General features: G+C 47.3%; 1 protein-coding gene across 1 annotated transcript in view; it reads right to left on the bottom strand.

Moving 5' to 3' along the window:
- Positions 1 to 11,982, bottom strand: part of LOC125466045 (ras-related protein Rab-3A) — a 34,751-nt gene extending 22,769 nt beyond the window's left edge. Inside the window, exons 1-2 of the mRNA XM_048560156.2 lie at positions 11,872 to 11,982; positions 472 to 699 (exon numbers count right to left, since the gene is read on the bottom strand). Coding sequence (XP_048416113.1) covers positions 472 to 699 — 228 coding nt within the window. The 5' untranslated portion in view covers positions 11,872 to 11,982. The remainder of the gene's footprint in view (positions 1 to 471; positions 700 to 11,871) is intronic.
- Positions 11,983 to 21,746: the final 9,764 nt, after the last annotated feature.

Genomic DNA, 21,746 nt, shown 5'->3' with positions numbered 1-21,746 from the left:
CGGAGGATGTTATGGCGATGGAGCTGGAGGTGGTGGTCGGAGGATGTTATGGCGAAGGAGCTGGAGGTGGTGGCCGGAGGATGTTATGGTGATGGAGGTGGTGGTTGGAGGATGTTATGGTGAAGGAGCTGGACGTGGTGGTCGGAGTATGTTATGGCGATGGAGGTGGTGGTCGGAGGATGTTATGGCGATGGAGCTGGAGGTGGTGGTCGGAGGATGTTATGGTGATGGAGCTGGAGGTGGTGGTCGGAGGATGTTATGGTGATGGAGGTGGTGGTCGGAGGATGTTATGGCGATGGAGCTGGAGGTGGTGGTCGGAGGATGTTATGGTGATGGAGCTGGAGGTGGTGGTCGGAGGATGTTATGGTGATGGAGGTGGTGGTCGGAGGATGTTATGGCGAAGGAGCTGGAGGTGGTGGTTTGAGGATGTGCTGTGACTATAGAGACAGAAAGGTAGCTACAACCACTTACCCAGATCTGCAGCTTAATCCTCTTTTCATTCCTGTAAATAGTCTTCACTTTGAAGTCAATCCCAACAGTGCTGACGAACGCTGGAGTGAAGGAATCATCAGCATATCGAAACAGGAAAGACGTTTTACCGACACTGCTGTTCCCAATGATGAGGATCTTGAACATATAATCAAAGTTCTGATCTGCAGACTCTTTCTGTCCAAAGCGTGGATCTGTAGCTGAAGCCATCTACACAAAGCAGAATTATTTGTTTCAAGACGTCCATAAGACCATAAGACAGGTGCAAAAGTTAGGCCATTCAACCCAGCGATTCTACTCCACCATTCAATCATGGTTGATAAGCTTCTCAAGCCAATTCTCCCACTTTGTCCCCTTAACTCTTGATCTCCTTGACAATCAAGAACCTATCTATCTCAGTCCTAAATGTACTCAATGACCCGGCCTCCACAGCTTTCTGTGGCAGTGAATTCCATAGATTCACCACTCTCTGGCTGAAAAAGTTTCTCTTATCTCTGTTGTAAAAGGTCTTTCCTTTCCTCTAAAGCTGTGTTCTTGGGTCCTAGCCTCTCCTACCAATGAAAACATCTTCCCAACATCCACTCTGTCCAGGCCTTTTGGTATTCTGTAAGTTTCAATTAGATTCCCTCCCTCATCCTTCTAAAGTCTACCAAGCATAGACCAAGAGTCCTCAATCGTTCCTCATATGTTGAGCTTTCCATTCCTGGGACCATTCTCGTGAGCCTAAGTCAATCATCACTCTTTTTGTGAAGAAGTACATCTTGACAGCTTCTTGAATCCATGCGGCGAAATCATTTCGATTTCTCACTGTAGCTTCTCACTCCTCCCAGAAACACCTCACGCACAGTGAAGTACATACGCAGGTGCTATGAAGCCAAGGACAGGAGGCGATGCCACACTACCGACAGTATTACAGCATACATACCACACCAACAGGCCATTTGACCCAACTAGCCTGGGCTGGTACACAGAAACACAAGGACAGGAGGAGGCCATTCAACTCCTGAAGCCTGTCCCTCTATTCAATGAGATTCTGCGTCTTAATATCAAATACCCACTGATGTCCCAAATTCCTTAAGATCTCTGAATATCTGAAATCTTTCAATCCTAGATCTAAAATTAAGAATTGATCCTGCATCGATCATTGTTTGGAGAAGGGACTTTTGAATCTTGCTGCTCTTTGCATGCAGACACTTATTCAAATTGCACCTCAAATTTTGAGACTTTTTCCTCCTCCCTCCCTCCTCATCCCACCCCCAGGCCTAGACGACCCAACCAGCCAAAATGGCTTCTCTCCATCTACTTCTACAGGGCAGCGACGGCCTAGTGGTATTATCACTGTACTGTTAACCCAGAGACCCAGATAACATTCTGGGGACCTTGGTTTGAATCCCATGATGGCAGGCAGTAGATTTTGAATTCAGTTAAGAGTCTATTGAGGGCCATGAAATCATTGTTGATTTTTGGGGAAAAGCCCATCCAGTTCACTAATGTCCTTTAGGGAAGGAAACTGCCACCCTCACCTGGTCTGGCTCCAGACCCACAGCAATGCGAATGATTCTCAACTGCTCTCTGGGCAATAAATGCTGACCTAGCCAGTATTGCTCTCATCCAATAAATGAATAAGAAAAGCCTTCCCCAGCCCGTTTCCTTAATTGAATTAAAATCTTCAAATGAATCACCACGTGACCTTTAGACTTCCAGGGGAAACTAAGCCTAGTTTGTGCCATGCAGTCCCCTGAGAAATCATGAACAGGTATTGTCCTCGGAAATCTATACTTCACTCCAAGTCACTTCTTTTTGAGATGCGATGGACTCCAGAGATGGTCTACCCAAGAGCTTTGTAGCATCATTTCCATCCCCTTGTATTCTAGTTCATTAGATAGAAAGGCAAGCATTCCATTGGATTTTTCTGTTAATTTTCTGTGCCTCTGCATTATGTTTTCATGATCTTTGGGCCTCAACCAAACATGCGCACACATTTAAGCCTCCCATGTTTCTAGGTTTTCATTACCTAGAAAGCCCCAGTTTTTAAAAAGAAGGTCTAGAGCAGGGGCAATTTCTCACTTCTCAACACAAATTGTTATGGTTTAGCCAGTGTATTTACACAATGAGTATCTCTGATCTTGTACTGCCATCTACACTGCCTACAATGCAGCTAACCTTTGTGCCATTGTTCAAATTGAATGCACGCTTTCTGTCTCTAAGTCATTCAAAAATACAGGCAATAGTTGAGGCACGAACACAGATCCTTGTGGAACATCAATGACTTCCTGCCAATTCAATACCTGCCCTTTATCCATGCCCCCCATCTCCTGTTATTCAGCAATTTCCCAACTTGATCAATAATCTGGGAGCCTACTTTAGTTCCCAGTCTTATTTCAGGCACTTTATCAAAGGCTTCTGGAAGTTTGTATAAATAATGCCAATAGACAGTCCCTTATCCATGACTTTAGTCACCTCTTCAAAACAAAAAAAAAGTCAGTTTGAGTATTCAATATTATACAAATATCTCTCATTGCATCAAGCTCATCACTGCCTCTTAAAGATCTTTTGATCACAATTTCTCTCTTTTACATATCTGGTTTACTTTCAAAAGCATCAAGGTATTTATCACATGAAGGACGGCATGATCACTTGTAATGATGGTGCTGGTTGGGGGAAGAATACTCACCAGGAAATTGACACAACCTCCTCTTTAACTTACTTCATGCCAGTCCCTTAGCACTGGACTGGAAGGCTCACCCAGGTAATGGAAACCATGAGATCCAACCCTGACTAGAGTTTTAGCAAAGATCTGTAGCTTGGGTTGTGGGTAAGGTTGTTGACTTGTTTTCATTTAGATGTTTTGTCACCATGCTAGGTGACATCAGTGAGGCCTCGTACCTAGCATAGTGACAAAACGTCTGAACGAAAACAAGCCAGCTCAACAAGCTAGTCAACCACCTCAGACAATTCTGGCTCTCTCAATTCCTTCATGGGAGGTGGGCAATGCCAGCAAGGACAGCATTTATTGTTCAGCCCCATACAACTGACAGACTTCCTGGTTCATGTAGCGAGGTCAGCTCAGACTCAAAGGGCCTCTTCTGTGCCACAAGACCATAAGAGATAGGAGTGGTAGGCCATTTGGCCCCTTGACCCTGTGCTGCCATTCATTGCTGACCGGGTATTCCTCACATTCACTTTCCTGCCTTTACCTTTGATTCCCACCTAATCAAAACCCCATCTTAAAAGTACACAAAGACTCTGCCCCAACAGCTCTCAGTGGCAAGGAGAGAGAAGAAATTCCCTCTCATCTCAGTCTTAAATTTCTACCCCTTTACTCTGAGACTATGCCCTTTGCTCCTAGACTCTCCCATGAAGGAAACTATTCTCTCAGCATTTACTCTGTCAGGCCCCTTAAAAATCCTACATGAGATCACCTCTCATTCTTCTAAACTAAGACACAGTGCAGGAAAATGGCACTGAAGTTCAGCATCAGTCATGATCTTGTTGAGTGGTGGAACAGGTCTGATGGGCTGAATGGCCTACTCCTACTCCTATTTCCCATATTCCCCTATATTCATTACAGCCTCTGTTAATGGGCTAGGTAGACCACACAATACAGGAGCACATGTACACCGTTCAGCACGGAATCTGTGCCAGTGTACAATGAGATCATGGCTGATCTGATAATCCTCAACTCCACTTTCCTGCCTTTTCCCCATGAGCCTCGATTCCTTTACTGATTAAAAATCTGTCACAGCCTTGAATATACTTAGTGATCCAGTTAATGGTCCAGCCTCAACAGCCCTTTGTGGTAAAGAACTTCAAAGATTCAATATACTCTAAGAGAAATCTATCCCCCTTATTTCTGTCCTAAATGGATGGCCTCTTGTTCTGAGATGATGTTCTCTGGTCCTAGATTCTCCCACAAAGGGAAACAACTTCTCCCACATCTACCTTGGTGAAGCACCCAAAGAATCTTGTTTATTTCAATAAGGCCATCTCTCATTCTTCAAATTCTAATAAGTACATGTTTGATTTACTCAGCTTCTCCTCCTAAGGCAGTTTCTCCATACCTGGGATCGACCTACTGATCTTCCCCTGGACTGCCTCCAATGCCAGTTAAATTTTTGCTTGAGTGGACCAAAACCCTTCACAGTATTCTAGGTGTGGTCCAACTAGAATCTTATTCAGTTTACCAAAACTCTGTGCTTTCATATCCCAGTCCCTTTGAAATAAAGGCCAACAGATCTATTTGCCTTCACAATACTATGACCTTCTGAACTTGGTTGCTAGCTTTATGTGACTCCCAAATCCCTCTGAGCTCCAAACAAAAAAACTCACTGAAGCATTTTGGAAGATCAAATTCAAGGGTGAACTATACAGTAAATGGAAAAGTCCTGGGGAAAATTGATGAACAGAGAGATCTGGGTATTCAGGTCCATTATTCCCTAAAGGTGACAACGCAGGTCAATAGGGTGGTCAAGAAGGCATATGGCATGCTTTCCTTCATTGGGCAGGGTATTGAGTACAAGAGTTGGCAGGTCATGTTACCGTTGTATAGGACTTTGGTTCGGCCACATTTGGAGTACTGTGTACAGTTCTGGTCGCCACATTACCAAAAGGATGTGGATGCTTTGGAGAGGGTGCAGAGGAGGTTCACCAGGATGTTGCCTGGTATGGAGGGTGCTAGCTATGAAGAGAAGTTGAGTAGATTAGGATTATTTTCATTAGAAAGATGGAGATTGAGGGGGTGCCTGATTGAGGTCTACAAAATCATGAGGGGTATAGACAGGGTGGATAGCAAAAAGCTTTTTCCCAGAGTGGGGGATTCAAGGGGTCATGAGTTCAAAGTGAGAGGAGGAAAGTTTAAGGGAGATATGCATGGAAAGTTCTTTACACAGAGGGTGGTGGGTGCCTGGAACGCGTTGCCAGCGGAGGTGGCAGACGCAGACACTTTTAAGATATATTTGGACAGGTACATGGATGGGCAGGGAGCAAATGGACACAGACTGTTAGAAAATAGATGACAGGTTAGACAGAGGGTCTTGATCGGCGCAGGCTTGGAGGGCTGAAGGGCCTGTTCCTGTGCTGTAATTTTCTTTGTTCTTTGAAATTCAGCAAGTCTGGCAAGAGATAATGTTTTGCGTCCAGTGACAGCTCTCATGAAGAGTCACTGGGCTCAAAACATTAAATCTGTTTTCTTCCCACAGTTGCTGCCTGAATTTCTCTAGCAATTTCTATTTTGTTTCAGATCTCCAGCATCCACAGTTATTTTATCCCTCTGTTCTGTAGCTTTTTGTAAATAATAATGAATATTATTCATGTAAATAATATTCAGCTCCTCTGTTTATCCTGCCATAGTGCAGAACCTCACATTTCACATATTTCATCTGCCAAATGTTTATCATTTGTCTAACCAGTCTGTATCCTTCTGCAAACACTTCACGTCTTCTTCATTACTTGCCTTCCCACCTATTTTTGTGTAATCTGCAAACTTGGCGGCAGTAAATTCACTTCCCTCATCCAAGTCATTCAGACGTACATTAACAGATTAGAGTTTTCCAATTCTAGCTGGAAGCGTTTCAGCAAGGAGATCAGAATTAGAACTGCAGAGAGTTCTTGGAGGGTTGTTGGGCTGAACTAGGTTCAAGTGGGTGGCGCCACTGAAAGATCCCAAATTCAAGCTTGAGAATTTAAAAATGGAGATATTTCCGGACTGTTACTCAAAGTTGCTTGGTGGGGTTTACAGACCATTGCTCTTGCCTCTCCCACAGCCTTGGCACTATGCCTTATGCTGTAGCGCCTAGAATTCTCTGGGACTCCTTGTTAACAAACTATAGTGAATGACCAAACTTAGAAGGGTCTTTCTTCTTTGTAAATGCTACTATGTGTGAAGCGAAGAGTATGCTGGAAGGGTGTTAAACACCAGTTTGGTTAGACAGAGTCTAGGCATATACTTTTCAAGTCAGAGTTTTATTCCAACTAATACAAAGATCTCCAGTACACTCTTCCACTTGGTCTCAGGCCCTATCAGCTGTTAACAAGGGTGAGACAACATAATGATCCCTGTAGACTATACTTATGTTGGGTTGAGTGGCCTGTTACAGTATTATATTCTCTGTTATACCATGTGCAACTTGTGTTTCAAAAATACATCAATGGCTGTAAAGCACTCATCTGAAGTATGAGAAGTGCTGATTAACTGCAAGTTATTTCTTTCCAACAAATCATACGAATCGCTGTCTCGCTCTTCCACCCCCAGGAAGCTCTCTGTTCTCTGCCTCTTCCCCCTCCTCCTACAGGCTTCAATGTTAAGCTGCTATCCAGTGCTGTTACAAGGTGGGAACAAGCCATGAGTCAACTCAACACAGCTTCAACGTCAGCAGCAAGTCAGCTGTGACAAAGGTTCCTGGCAGCTCAGATCTTTGCACGCTCACTGTGAGAATTTCATTTTGCCATAGATACTGCGGGTCACCAGGGCAACAGGTGCTGTCACCATGGAAACCAATGATTACCAAAATGGTACACTCTTCCACTGTGGATACCCAATGTTAGACACCAGTGAGAGAGATTGGTAGGTATCCATGGTAATCCCATGGGATGCAAGCAGCTGGGGTACATCATATATCACCATGGAAACTAGTGATTTGGGAGGCACTGCAAAGTTACCATGGAGACAAGTGACTGGGTGGGGTCACAAAGTTACCCCAGATACCAGTGGTGGGGGGCAGTGGTCACACAAGGTATTGGTGGTTGGGAGGCAACACAGTGAGAATATATTATTATGTTTCAAATAGATTATAGAATCCCACATTTTAAATGCCACCAGAATTTCATTGAAATTAGATGAATTAAAATTGGGCTGAGGAATTGGCAAAGCTCACTGCTCCTGCAAATAGGCCTCAAATGTCCCAGTGGATACTGCCCATGCCCTGCCCAGGGGTCAACATGGCTGAGGAAAACAGGCAAGTTCTCTGGCTGAGGAACACCAACTGCTGTCTCACTAGGAGAATGTGTGGATCGTCTCCATGGCCAGGGCCAACAAGAGTCAGAGGATCAGTTCTCTCACTTGCTTATTTTCCTTCTTGGCAGGTAACCAACGGTAGGAACGTGGGACTGAGGCGCTATCGGTTCAGGTATGGGAACCATTGACCATAAAACATTGGAATAAAAACAGCCCATTCTGACCATCAAATCTGCTCCACCATTCAATGAAATCACAACTGATCTAATAATCCTCAATTCCACTTTCCTGCCTTTCCCCCATAACTCTTGATTCCCTTACTCATTAAAAATATACTTGAATATACTTTTGTGATCTAGCCTCAACAAACATCTGGGGTAAAGAATTTCACAGATTCACTCCCCTCAGAGAAGAAATTCCTCCTCATCTGTCTCAAGTGGGTGACCCCTTCTTCTGAGGTGATGCCCTCTGATCCTAGATGCTCCCATAAGGGGAAACAACCTTTCCACATCTAACCTGTCAAACCTTCCCCCCCCACACCCGCCAAGAATCTTGTATGTTTCAATAAAGTCTCCTCTTATTCCCCTAAACTCCCACTGGTACGGGCCCAATCTGCTCAACCTCTCCTCAACCATAACCAGGATCATCTGAGAGAACCTTTTGCACTGACTCTCGTCCCAGAATATTGCGGTGAGTGTAAAGGGGGATCTTAGCCATTGGGATTCGCTGCTCACACGAGTCGTGCTTATGCCAAAGTCAGATAGAAACTTTTAACAAGGGGAAAACACCAAGCAATTCTCAAGCTGACTCGGATGGTCCTGAATCAAACCAACTGCCTCACATAATTGTAACAGGATGCGCCGGTGGATGGGGGTTGGCTGGTGGGGTCAACTCAGTCAGAATCCCTGCTCTCGAAATTTGCCCTACGATTGTGGCTGGAAAGCTGACATATTCCTGCAGGGAGCAGGATCTAAACTTTGATGCAATTCCCCATTGGAGCATAATCTGGCGACACTCACTCACTGGTTACACACAAACAAATGGGGGAAAACTGGGGCCAGACTGTGGGGCAGCACTTTGTTTTTTTGAGGGGCGTAGGGTGGTGAAGGTTTGGTGGCACACTCCCTAAAAAAGCCTTGGCACCTCCGGGACAGAGCCAATTTGTACACAGCTAGATCACATGATCCAATAAGATGCAATACTGATGAGATCCAGTTTAATAATGGCAGCTGAGGGCTAAATAATGACCAGGGACGAATCCCGGTTGCCTCTTCAAAAAGAATCTCCGTTCCCCCCATGGGGGTAGCAAGTGAGGCCTCAGCTTCATGTTTCATGTGGAACACAGCGCTACCTCTGCAGTAGAGATATAGTAGGAACTGCAGATGCTGCAGAATCTGAGATAACAAGATGTAAAGCTGGATGAACACAGCAGGCCAAGCAGCAAGTTTTACTCCCTCTGTTGTCTCTGGAATGGAATTGAATGTCACAATACACTGACTGAGGAAGAAGTGGCAGGAATACAAAGTACTGGAGGGTGATGTCTGGAAGCTTCAGCCTGTTCTGACAGTCAATGAGATCATGGTGGATGTGTTGTCAAACTTCAGCTAACTCCCACTGTCCCACTTTCCCTGATCACCTTCCGTCAATAAAAATCGATCAACTTCAGATTCAAAATTAACAACTGATCAAACATGAACTGCCGCTAACATAACAAAGTGTGGGGCTGGATGAACACAGCAGACCAAGCAGCATCTTAGGGGGACAAAAGCTGACATTTCGGGCCTAGAACCTTCATCAGAGAGAGGTCTCTCTGATGAAGGTTCTAGGCCCGAAACGTCAGCTTTCCTGCTCCTAAGATACTGCTTCGCCTGCTGTGTTCATCCAGCCCCACACTTTGTTATCTCGGATTCTCCAGCATCTGCAGTTCCCATTATCTCTGACAACTGCCACTAACATCTTTTCAAACTTCACTCAAAAGGTCTGACTTTAATTTTTAGACACTATCCCCAGTCTGAGACTATCCAACTGACAAAAACAGTTGCTCCCAATTTCACCTCGCTGTTCACCTTTACACTGAAAGCTCAGATCAAATTACCCTAATTTGTAGACACTTGCCCTGGCACTCTGACCTCCCCTTGGAGTTTATTTCTCAAAGTCTTACATTACACCTTCCTTCAAAGTCAATAAATCATTCTACTGTGATTCAAGAAGGCAGTTCCTCACCACCTTCTCAAGGGCAATAAATGCTGGGACCAGCCATCAACATCCTTATCCCATGAATGAATTTTTAAATAATGTGTTGTGTCCAAACCCAACAGCAGCCTGGTATCACGTTTTGTTGTTATTCAGTTGACTGAATCAGACCAATCTTGAAGACCCAAGTGTTTGGAGAGAAAGGCTAAGAGCTTGCCTAGCAAGGCCTGAGGCAAGGTAGTTTCTGCTCTGTTTAAAGAGTGAGCATTTGCCTAAACACAGATCCATGTGGAACACCAGATACAACCTGCCCTGTCATTTATCCCTACTCTCTGTCTCCTGCTATTCAACCAATTTTGCACAGGCTCAATAATTTGTTTTCAATTCAATGATCTTCAATCATAATTAACAGTCTCTTATGAGGGACTTTATCAATTACCTTTGTAAATCAAATATAACATCCATACACAATCCACTTTGCGCTACATTAGTCACTACTAAAAAATGTTCATCAGATTTGTTAGGTACAAACTACCCTTTACAAATCCATGCTGGCTTTGTCTGATCAGCTGAACATTCTCAAGATGTTCAGTCACCCTGTCCTTAATTACAGATTCCAGCAATATTTCGGCAACAGATGTTGGTCCATCTCTCCCTGGCTTCCACTCTCAGCTACATAAATTGCAGGATGACAATTTTTCAACCCAAAGGAACATTTCCCAAATCAAGGAAGGTTATACTTAGGACATTTAAATGCAAAGATTAGAGAAATCAGGAACTCTGCTCAAATATTTTAAAGCTGGGTGCAAATTAAAAACCTCAAGATTGTTACTAATAGTTTATTTTTACACAGGGCTAGATGCATTGTGAAATAAAAGGTAAATGCAGTTAAGCTGCAGACCAAACCAAGAGCGTAGTAAATGGAGGACCATTCTTGATGGGCTGAATGGTCCCCTTGTGTTGTAATGTACCCATAGACCTATTTATAGAGCAGTTCACATAACAACACTACATCTCAGATCAATAGCTTTGTTAAATATAGTCCCTTTACAATGCAGAGAATATGGCAGCGGTTTGTGGACAGCTCCCGTAAACAGCAGAAAAGAAGAAAAGGCAGCAACAATAGAATTGGTTGGGACTAAGCAGGGCACAGTTACAGATTAAGTCAGGTCTGTCAGTACTGATAGGGACAGGTCTGTGACTGCATAATACTTGGTATTAATAGTTAAAATTGTAAAGGACAAATTAAGAACAACAGGCACAATTAATATACATCACTTGAGTGTTTAGAATGAGATAGATATTTGCCCAGTTCAGTTGTAACTCAAAGTCAAAAGCAAACGCCCTCTGACAGGCAGAGCCTCTGAGAGCAAAATATGTAAACCCTTTTCGTCAACTAGCAGCCTTGTGCCCTCTATTGGGCAGATTATTAATAAACTGGGGGACAAGCTCCTCCAGCACAAATCCGCTGCAATCCAGCTGGGGCTCGCTTGTCCTCTTTTGGACGAGAAACGTTGCCCAGTAACCATTTTCATATCACATTCGAGGTGTTAACTCACGTTAAGATACGTTGTATTTCCTGCCTATTGCATGTAGCAATGAATACATAATACATGCATCTCAAGGTTCATACTGTAAATTATTAATTTCTGCCACAATTTATCCAGCACGACCAGTCAGTGTGTCAATGGGAAATGTATCAATCTCAACACCCTCCCCCACCCTCTACAACTCAGTCTGCAGTTGGGAGGCACAGGGTGATGGTGCCAGTATCTCTGCTGCTTGAGAAAGCAGCGAGACTGGTCCAGCACAAACCTCAGGAAGGTCGCTGCTTTCTGATGCTGGCTGTGAGCTGCAAGCGGCTGCAATGACAGGCACAGAGGCTGCAGGAACCAGAATGAATGAACCAAAGAGAGACAGAAAACATCACTTCCAGCACCTCTCAACACACAATAATGAAAACAGACATGGGGTGGGGAGGGAAAGGAGCATTTTAAAGAGAAAACGTAAGCTACATTATTTCAATTTCCCATGCCTCCAGACCGCTATGACTTACGCCCATATTCTCCAACCCCCAACTCTCATATGTCAAATGAAGGTTATGGGGGGGAAATAATGGTAAATATGCATCATACGAACTGAAGCTGCTGAAATTTTAAAACCATTAAGCTATCGGATGGAATGCACAGGTTGCATCCTGATGCCCAGCGCTGCCCGTTCGACCCCAGCATCCTCACCTTCCAAGCGTTTGCCTCAGGACCAGTCTCTCCGAACACGACTGCAGCAGCAACAGCAGCTCAGCAGCTGATTGACAGCTCCGCTTTGACGTCAGTCCCAGGCCCAGGAGGGGGCGGGACCACACCGTGGCAATGATTGACTGTTCCAACTACCAATAACAATCCAGAGCATGCCTTCCCTCCTGCCCACACAACCCCTTCACAAAACCTTTCTCCTTTTCTCATTTTTACATTTGCAACCTGGAGCCCACTTGCGTTAATTTTAGATGTTTATACTCCTGAGCAAAAACAAACCTGGGACAAAACCTTCATTTATTTTCAAGCTTTATGAATTATTCACAGCTATGTCAGTTAGGGTCTTGCTGAAAAACATTTGGGTTTATGTTTTTATTTTTGCATATTATTTGCATTTTTAAAATGTCAAATCGAACGGATCTTGAATACAAAAAGCCAGAAGATCAAACAAATGGATGGAAGATGGACTGCACTTGGAATAAAGCAGATCTTATGAATAATTAATTATTTACTATTTAATTATTCAAGAGATTGTCTCTCTTTAACGGGATCAGACGCAGATTTACCCCATTTTCAGCTAACTTTGTCTCGAAATTGGATTAAAGTTGGAAACAAGTTGCCTGCAAAATGCAATAGGAAACTGCAACCACTTTCTGCACCATTCTGCATAATTAATGACGCATGGGTGTCCAAGTCCTCCGCCAGCAGCGTCCCCATGCGGCTGGAGGACTGATAGGCCCTGCAGCTTGACCAGTTCCCATCCTGGTCTACGCCTCCCTCACTCCAGCCCTATCTCAATCAGCCATTCATGGTGTGGTGGTAATGTCACTGGACTAATAATCTGACAATGCTCTAGGGTCAATGATTTGAATCCCACCAAGGCTGTTGGCAATGCTTGATCCTTCCAGTAGATGTGGGGATGATGTTCCCTCATGTGGGACAACCTAGAAATGAGAGGCCATAGTTTTAGGCTAACAGGTGGCAGATTTAAAACAGAGATGAGGAGGAATGATTCCTCTCAAAGGGTGGTGAATCCGTGGAGTTCACTCCTCCAGAATGCGGTGGGATGCAGGTCCACAGAATAAATTTAAGGAGGAGATAGATATTTAATTAGTAATGGGTTGAAGGGTAATGTAGAGGAGGCAGGAAAATGGTATTGAGTCCAGGATGAGATCAGCCATGATTGTATTAAATGATGGAGCAGGCTCGAGGAGCTTGAATGCCTGATCCTGTTCCTGGTTCTGATAGCACCTTCCCCTGCCGTCAAAGAATGCTCAACCTTCAAGTGGAATTTATCACAAACATACGGAGAAAGCTTTTTGAGTTATTCTGGGGCAAAATTTTCTGAGTCTCCCACTTGATTGAAGGGGTGGGATCAGATGCTGGCATGCTTCCACAGCCTGATAGCAATCTTCTCCCTTAGAATCTCTGGGAGTACTCTTATGTTGAGCCTCCTAAAAGATGGTGTACACTGATGATGTATATCTCATGTCAGGGGTGAGACCTCAATTATGACATGAAGTTCTTGTTTGTGGAGTGTGGTTCTGCCCTCGGATCTTCTTCCAGGACCTGTCCATTTTCTATTTGGACCTGATGAATGGTTTGTTAAAAGTCAGCTCATGCTGAGTGTTCTCACTGTAGGAGTGGTTCATACTGGCTGATGGAGCAGAGGGCTCAGGATGCCGGGCTGATCACAGTCGGGATATATTGGATGGCAGAAGAGGATGGTTACCGTTCACTACGTGACCCCATTCAGAACCTCAGGACCAAGATACCCGACCCCAAGATTTCACGAAAAATCGTGGCAGCTCAGGCATGTGGTGGGCTTCCAGATAAACTGACCACTGTATTTCCAGAACTTGACATTGGTCCTGTGCGCAGGACACCACCCCCCAACACCCTGCCCCAGCAGATAGAGACCTTTAGATACTGGTGGGCATCCCAGGCACTAGGGTGTATTATCCCCCCGGCTGACATTACTTTGATTTAGTTTCCATTCACATTTTATAAGTTTCCATTAACTGTTATTTTGTTTTTTATGACAGTATCGAGGTAGGGGCTCTTTAATCTGATTGTAGCTTGGATTTTAAAAAAGCTGAAAGTGTAACACTTGCCCATTCCTTCACTGTTCACAATGTGGTCTCCTTTACATTGATGAGACCAAACACAGGCTGGGTGGCTGCTTAGTGGAGCATCTTGATTGTGTCTGGAAGAATGACTGTGACCTCCCAGTTGCTTGCTAATTCAATAAACCACCATGCTCTCTCGCTAACATTCCTGTCCTGGGCTTACTGCAATGCTTCAACAAAGTCTTTCCCCACCGCGCCATGGCGGCGGCTGCCCCAAGCTTTAGCGCGTCCCTCAGCACGTAGTCCTGGACCTTGGAGTGTGCCAGTCTGCAACACTCTGGCAGGGTCAGTTCTTTCAGCTGGCAGACAAGCAAGTTGCGGGCAGACCAAAGAGCGTCTTTCACTGCATTGATGGTCCTCCAGGCGCAGTTGATGTTGGTCTCGGTGTGCATCCCGGGAAACAGCCTGTAGAGCACGGAGTCCCGCGTCACAGAGCTGCTCGGGACGAACCTCGACAAATACCACTGCATGCCCCTCCAGACCTCCTGCGCATAGGCACACTCCAGAAGGAGGTGATCGACAGCCTCATCCCCCCCGCAGCCACCTCGAGGGCAGCGTGCGGTGGTGCAGAGATTCCGGGCATGCATAAAGGATCTCACTGGCAGAGCCCCTCTCACCGCCAGCCAAGCAATGTCCTTTTGCTTGTTTGAAAGTTCTGGCGATGAGGCATTCTGCCAAATGACTTTGGCAGTCTGCGTGGGGAACCACACGACGGGATCCACCCTCTCCTTTTCCTGAAGGGTCTCGAGGATACTACGTGCTGACCACTGCCTGACGGCCTTGTGGTCAAAGGTGTTTCCTTTCAAAAATTTCTCCACGAAGGACAAGTGGTACGGAACGGTCCAACTACTCGGAGCGTTCCGCGGCAACGAGGCCAGGCCCATCCTTCGCAACTCCGGGGACAGGTAGAACCTCAGTAAGTAGTGACACTTGGTGTTTGCGTACTGAGGATCTACGCACAGCTAGATGCGGCCGCACACAAAGGTAGCCGTCAGGGCGAGGGTGGCGTTCGGTACGCCCTTTCCCCCATTTCCCAGGTCTTTGTACATGGTGTCCCTGCGGACCCGGTCCATCCTCGACCCCCAAATGAAGTGGAAGGTGGCCCGGGTGAACGCAACGGCACAGGTCCAGGGAATAGGCCAGGCCTGCGCCACATACAACAGTACCGAAAGCCCCTCGCACCTGACAACCAGGTTCTTACCCGCGATGGAGAGGGACCGGAGCGTCCACCTGCCCAGCTTCTGCTTCAATTTGGAGATACACTCCTCCCAAGTCTTAGTGCATGCCCCAGCTCCACCAAACCAAACACCCAGCACCTTCAGGTAGTCTGTCCTGACGGTGAAGGGGATGAAGGAGCGGTCGTCCCAGTTCCCGAAGAACATGACCCCGCTCTTACCCCTATTGACTTTGGCACCCGAGACCAGTTCAAACTAGCCGCAGATGTCCAATAGTCTACTCACCGACCGACGATCGGTGCAGAAGACGGCGACATCGTCCATGTACAGAGAGGTCTTGACCTGAAGGCCTCCGCTGCCTGGGATAGTCACGCCCTTCAGGCTCACGTCCTTCCTGATGGAGGCAGCGAAGGGCTCCGCACAGCACACGAACAAGGCAGGAGAGAGCGGGCAGCCCTGCCTGACTCCAGATCTAACAGGAAAACTGTCTGATTCCCACCCGTTGATCGAGACTGTGCTAACGATGTTGGCGTAGAGCAGCCGGATCCAATTGCGGATGCCCGCCCTGAACCCCAATTTGGAGAGGACGTCCCTCCTGTAAGCATTAGATACCCTGTCGAAGGCCTTCTCCTGGTCCAGGCTGACGAGGCAGGTGTCCACCCGCCTGTCCTGTACGTAGGCGATCGTATCCCTGATGAGCGCGAGGCTCTCAGCGATCTTCCTGCCCGGCACAGCACAGGTTTGGTCAGGGTGAATCACTGACTCCAGGACAGACCTGACCCGGTTGGCAATGACCTTGGCCAGGATTTTGTAGTCCACGTTCAAAAGTGAAATGGGACGCCAATTCTTAATTTCTTCCCTCTCCCCCTTCCTCTTGTAAATGAGGGTGATGATGCCCTTCCTCATGGACTTGCAATTTTCCCCTGCCCGAAGCGCACTATCGTACACCTCCAGCAGGTCCTGGCCGACCAGGCCCCACAGAGCGGAATACAGCTCGACCGGTAAGCCGTCGCTTCCGGGAGTCCTATTCCTCTGCAAGGACTTGAGGGCTCTGGCCAGCTCGTCCAGGGATATCGGCCGGTCCAGCCACTCCCTCGTGCCGTCGTCTATGACCTCCGTGATAGACGACAGGAACGACTCGGAGGCCGTGCCGTCCGTGGGCTTCGTGTCGTACAGTCCGGCATAGAAGGATCTGTTGATCCTCAAAACGTCGGGCCGAGACGACGTCACCGAGCCGTCGTCCTCTTTCAGCCGGCTAAGCACAGAGCTCTCTTTGTGCACCTTCTGAAAGAAGAAACGCGAGCACGTCTCATCCTGCTCCACGGAGCGGACCCTGGACCGGAAGATTATCCTGGAGGCCTCCGCGGCGAAGAGCGAGGCTTGCTGGCCCCTCACCTCGCGGAGGTCCTCCGTGACATCGACCCCCATCAACTGCAGAAGGAGCAGGTTCTGCACCCTTTTCTGGAGTCGCGACAGCTTTCCCCGCCTCTCTCTTGCCTTCTGGACACCCTTGAGGACAAAGAACCTCTTGATGTTCTCCTTCACCATCTCCCACCAGTCGCCTGGAGACTCAAAGAGGGGTTTCACGGTTCTCCAACCGGCTCACTCCCTCTTAAGCTCCTCGACGTTCTCTGGGGTCAACAGAGTCGTGTTGAGCTTCCACGTCCCCTCGCCGGCCAGCTGGTCGTCCTGTAAGTGACAGTCGGCCAACAGGAGGCAGTGGTCAGAGAAGAACACCGGCTCGACGCCGGTGGACCTGACCGAGAACGTCCGTGACACAAACAGGAAGTCTATCCTTGAGCGGATAGACCCGTCTGGCCGCGACCAGGTGTACCTCTGCTGCGCTCCGTCTGCAGGGGTGCTGAGGACGTCGAGCAGCTTGGCGTCCTTCACCGTGCCCATCAGGAATCTGGACGTGACGTCCAGTTGACTCCCCCCACCCGCTGTCCCCACACCGGATCTTCCATCTGCATCAATGATGCAGTTGAAGTCTCTGCCTAGGATGACCGGCCTGGACGTAGCCAGCAGGGGTGGAGGCCGCTGCAGGACGTCCAACCGCTCACTCCGTACCGCTGGGGCGTACACGTTGATCAGCCTCAGGGGAGCGTTCCTGTAGGTGATGTCAGCCACTAGGAGGCGCCCCCCCACCACCTCCTGAACTTGAGAGATGGTGAAGTTGTGCCCCCGCAGCAGAATAGCCAGGCCCGAGGAGCGACAGTCGTTACATCCCGACCAGATCGAAGGCCCACAGGTCCAGGCGCCGGACCATTTCCCGTACCTGCCGAGTTGCAGTATCCCGCACTCCTGCAGAAACAGCTGGTCAGGTAGGCCAACATAGAACATAGAACATAGAACAGTACAGCACAGAACAGGCCCTTCAGCCCACAATGTTGTGCCGACCATTGATCCTCATGTATGCACCCTCAAATTCCTGTGACCATATGCATGTCCAGCAGTCTCTTAAATGTCCCCAATGACCTTGCTTCCACAACTGCTGCTGGCAACGCATTCCATGCTCTCACAACTCTCTGCGTAAAGAACCTGCCTCTGACATCCCCTCTATACTTTCCACCAACCAGCTTAAAACTATGACCCCTCGTGCTAGCCATTTCTGCCCTGGGAAATAATCTCTGGCTATCAACTCTATCTATGCCTCTCATTATCTTGTATACCTCAATTAGGTCCCCTCTCCTCCTCCTTTTCTCCAATGAAAAGAGACCGAGCTCAGTCAACCTCTCTTCATAAGATAAGCCCTCCAGTCCAGGCAGCATCCTGGTAAACCTCCTCTGAACCCTCTCCAAAGCATCCACATCTTTCCCATAATAGGGCGCCCAGAACTGGACGCAGTATTCCAAGTGCGGTCTAACCAAAGTTTTATAGAGCTGCAACAAGATCTCACGACTCTTAAACTCAATCCCCCTGTTAATGAAAGCCAAAACACCATATGCTTTCTTAACAACCCTGTCCACTTGGGTGGCCATTTTAAGGGATCTATGTATCTGCACACCAAGATCCCTCTGTTCCTCCACGCTGCCAAGAATCCTATCCTTAATCCTGTACTCAGCTTTCAAATTCGACCTTCCAAAATGCATCACCTCGCATTTATCCAGGTTGAACTCCATCTGCCACCTCTCAGCCCATCTCTGCATCCTGTCAATGTCCCGCTGCAGCCTACAACAGCCCTCTATACTGTCAACGACACCTCCGACCTTTGTGTCGTCTGCAAACTTGCTGACCCATCCTTCAATCCCCTCATCCAAGTCATTAATAAAAATTACAAACAGTAGAGGCCCAAGGACAGAGCCCTGTGGAACCCCACTCACCACTGACTTCCAGGCAGAATATTTTCCTTCTACTACCACTCGCTGTCTTCTGTTGGCCAGCCAATTCTGTATCCAAGCAGCTAAGTTCCCCTGTACCCCATTCCTCCTGACCTTCTGAATGAGCCTACCATGGGGAACCTTATCAAATGCCTTACTGAAGTCCATATACACCACATCCTCGGCTCGACCCTCATCAACTTTTCTAGTCACATCCTCAAAAAACTCGATAAGGTTTGTAAGGCATGACCTACCCCTCACAAAGCCGTGTTGACTGTATTTGATCAAGCCATGCTCTTCCAGATGGTCATAAATCTTATCCCTCAGAATCCTTTCTAACACCTTGCAGACGACAGACGTGAGACTTACTGGTCTATAATTGCCGGGGATTTCCCTATTTCCTTTCTCGAAGAGAGGAATTACATTTGCCTCTCTCCAGTCCTCAGGTACGCCTCCAGTGGAGAGCGAGGATGCAAAGATCTTCGCAAGTGGCGAAGCAATTGCATTTCTCGCTTCCCAAAGCAGCCGAGGACAAATCTGGTCCGGGCCTGGCGACTTGTCAATCTTAATGTTTGACAAAATTTTCAGCACATCAGCTTCCTCTATCTCTATCCATTCCAGCAGGCACACCTGCTCTTCAAAGGTTTCATTCACTACAAAGTTCGTTTCTTTCGTAAAGACAGAAGCAAAAAGCTCATTTAGGGCTTCCCCTACCTCCTCAGGCTCCACACACAAGTTCCCTATGCTATCCCTGATCGGCCCTACTCTTTCTTTGATCATTCTCTTATTCCTCACGCAAGTGTAAAATGCCTTTGTGTTTTCCCAGATTCCTTCTGCCAAGCCTTTCTTGTGCCCCCTCCTGGCTCTCCTCAGACCATTTTTGAGTTCCTTCCTTGCCTGCATGTAATCCTCTCTAGCTGAACTTGACCCTAGCTTCCTCCACCTTATGTAAGCTAACTTCTTCCTTTTCACAAGAAGCTCCACCGCTCTCGTCATCCAAGGTTTCTTTATCTTACCCCTTCTTGCCCGTCTCAGAGGGACATATTTACTCATCACTCCCAACAACTGTTCCTTAAACAGTCTCCACATGTCTATAGTTCCCTTACCATGGAACAACTGCTCCCAGTCCATGCTTCCTAACTCATGTCTAAATCGCATCATAGTTTCCTCTTCCCCAATTAAATATCCTCCCATTTTGCCTAATCCTCTCCTTCTCCATGCTATGTAGAATGTGAGGCAGTTATGGTCACTATCACCAAAATGCTCTCCCACCACAAGATCTGATACCTGCCCCGGCTCGTTTCCGAGCACCAAGTCTAGAATGGCCTCTCCCCTCGTCGGCCTGTCAACGTACTGCGTTAGGAAACCCTCCTGAACACACCTTACAAAAACAGCTCCATTCAAATCTTCTGCTCGAAGGAGGTTCCAATCAATATTAGGAAAGTTAAAGTCACCCATTACAACAACCCTACTGCGTGCACACTTTTCCAAAATCTGCCGACCTATGCTTTCTTCAATCTCCCTGCTGCTATTGGGGAGCCTGTAGTAAACCCCTAACGAGGTGACTACTCCCTTGCTGTTCCTAATTTCCACCCACACTGACTCGGTAGGCAGATCTTCCTCGTCAAAGGAAGCTTCTGTAGCTGTGATCCCCTCTCTGATTAGTAGTGCTACACCCCCTCCTCTTTTTCCCCCCTCCCTATTCTTTTTAAATGTTCTAAACCCTGGAAGATCCAGCAACCATTCCTGCCCATGAGAAACCCATGTCTCTGTTATGGCCACAACATCATAGCACCAGGTACTGATCCATGCTCTAAGTTCGTCACTTTTATTCCTGATACTCCTTGCATTAAAGCAAACACACTTTAACCGATCCCTTGGTTCCTTCCCAGGAAAATCCTTCCCACTAACTGGTCTACCTCTTGCTACTGCCTCACCTGCATCAACGCTCACCTCTGGTATACAGCTCAGGTTCCCACCCCCCTGCCATACTAGTTTAAACCCTCTTGAACTACTCGAGCAAACCTTCCACCCAGGACATTGGTCCCCTTCCAGTTCAGATGCAACCCGTCCTTCTTGTACAGGTCCCACCTTCCCCAGAAGGCATCCCAATTATCTACATATCTGAAGCCCTCCCTCCTACACCAGCTGCGCAGCCACGTGTTCAGCTGCGCCCGCTCCCTGTTCCTCACCTCGCTATCTCGTGGCACCGGTAGTAACCCAGAGAACACTACTCTGTTCGTCCTGCTCTGCAGCTTCCATCCTAACTCCCTGAAATCACTTTTTATATCCTCAATCCTATTTCTGGCTATATCATTAGTGCCAATATGTAACACGATTTTTGGCTGTTCGCCCTCCCCTTTTAGAACCTTATACACCCGATCGGAGATGTCCCGGACCCTGGCACCAGGGAGGCAACATACCTTCCGGGAATCCCGATCTTGACCACAAAATCTCCTGTCGATTCCCCTAACTATCGAGTCCCCTACCACGAGTACTTTTCTATTCTGCCCCCTTCCCTTCTTTGCCACAGTGTCAGGCTCAGTGGCAGAGAACTGACTACTATGGCTTTCCTCTGGTAGGTCATCCCTCCAGCAGTATCCAAAATGGTATACTTATTGCTGAGGGGAATGCCCACAGGGGATCTCTGCACTGTCTGTCTGTCCCCTTTCCTCCCTCTAACTGTAACCCATCTATCCTTGTCCTGAGCCTTAGGAGTGACCAACTCCCGGTAACTCCTCTCAATTACCCCCTCTGCCTCCCGAATGATCCGTAGTTCATCCAGCTCCAGCTCCATCTCCCTAACACGGTTTTCAAGGAGCTCTAGTTGGGTGCACTTCCCGCAGATGTAGCCAGTGGAGACGTGTGCCATGTCTCCCACCTGCCACATTCTGCAGGAGGAGCAAGCAACTGCCCTAGCATCCATACCCCACTTATCTGAACACCCACTCAGTACTAAAGTAGAAAGCTTACTTCAAGTAATAATAACAAATTAATAGCAAACTTATATTCAATAGAGAAAGTTTAGAATGAACCTTATCTTATTAACTAGGTAAGAGGAGGAGAGCAGGTGGAACACACTACAGTTGTAGAGTCTCGGGTTTAGCCGCCTTGCTGATATATATGGTCACTGCTTTCCTTCCCGGCTGCCCCTCTGGTCCTCGTCACTTCCTCTGCTGCTCCCGCTCCTTCTCGGAAAGAGACAAACACCGCTGCCCGCTACCGGTAAGTAATTT

Source organism: Stegostoma tigrinum, chromosome 30, assembly GCF_030684315.1.
Source record: "Stegostoma tigrinum isolate sSteTig4 chromosome 30, sSteTig4.hap1, whole genome shotgun sequence".
Lineage (NCBI taxonomy): Eukaryota > Metazoa > Chordata > Chondrichthyes > Orectolobiformes > Stegostomatidae > Stegostoma > Stegostoma tigrinum.
Note: the sequence above shows the minus strand (reverse complement) of the source record. Positions and strands in the feature narration are given on the sequence as shown.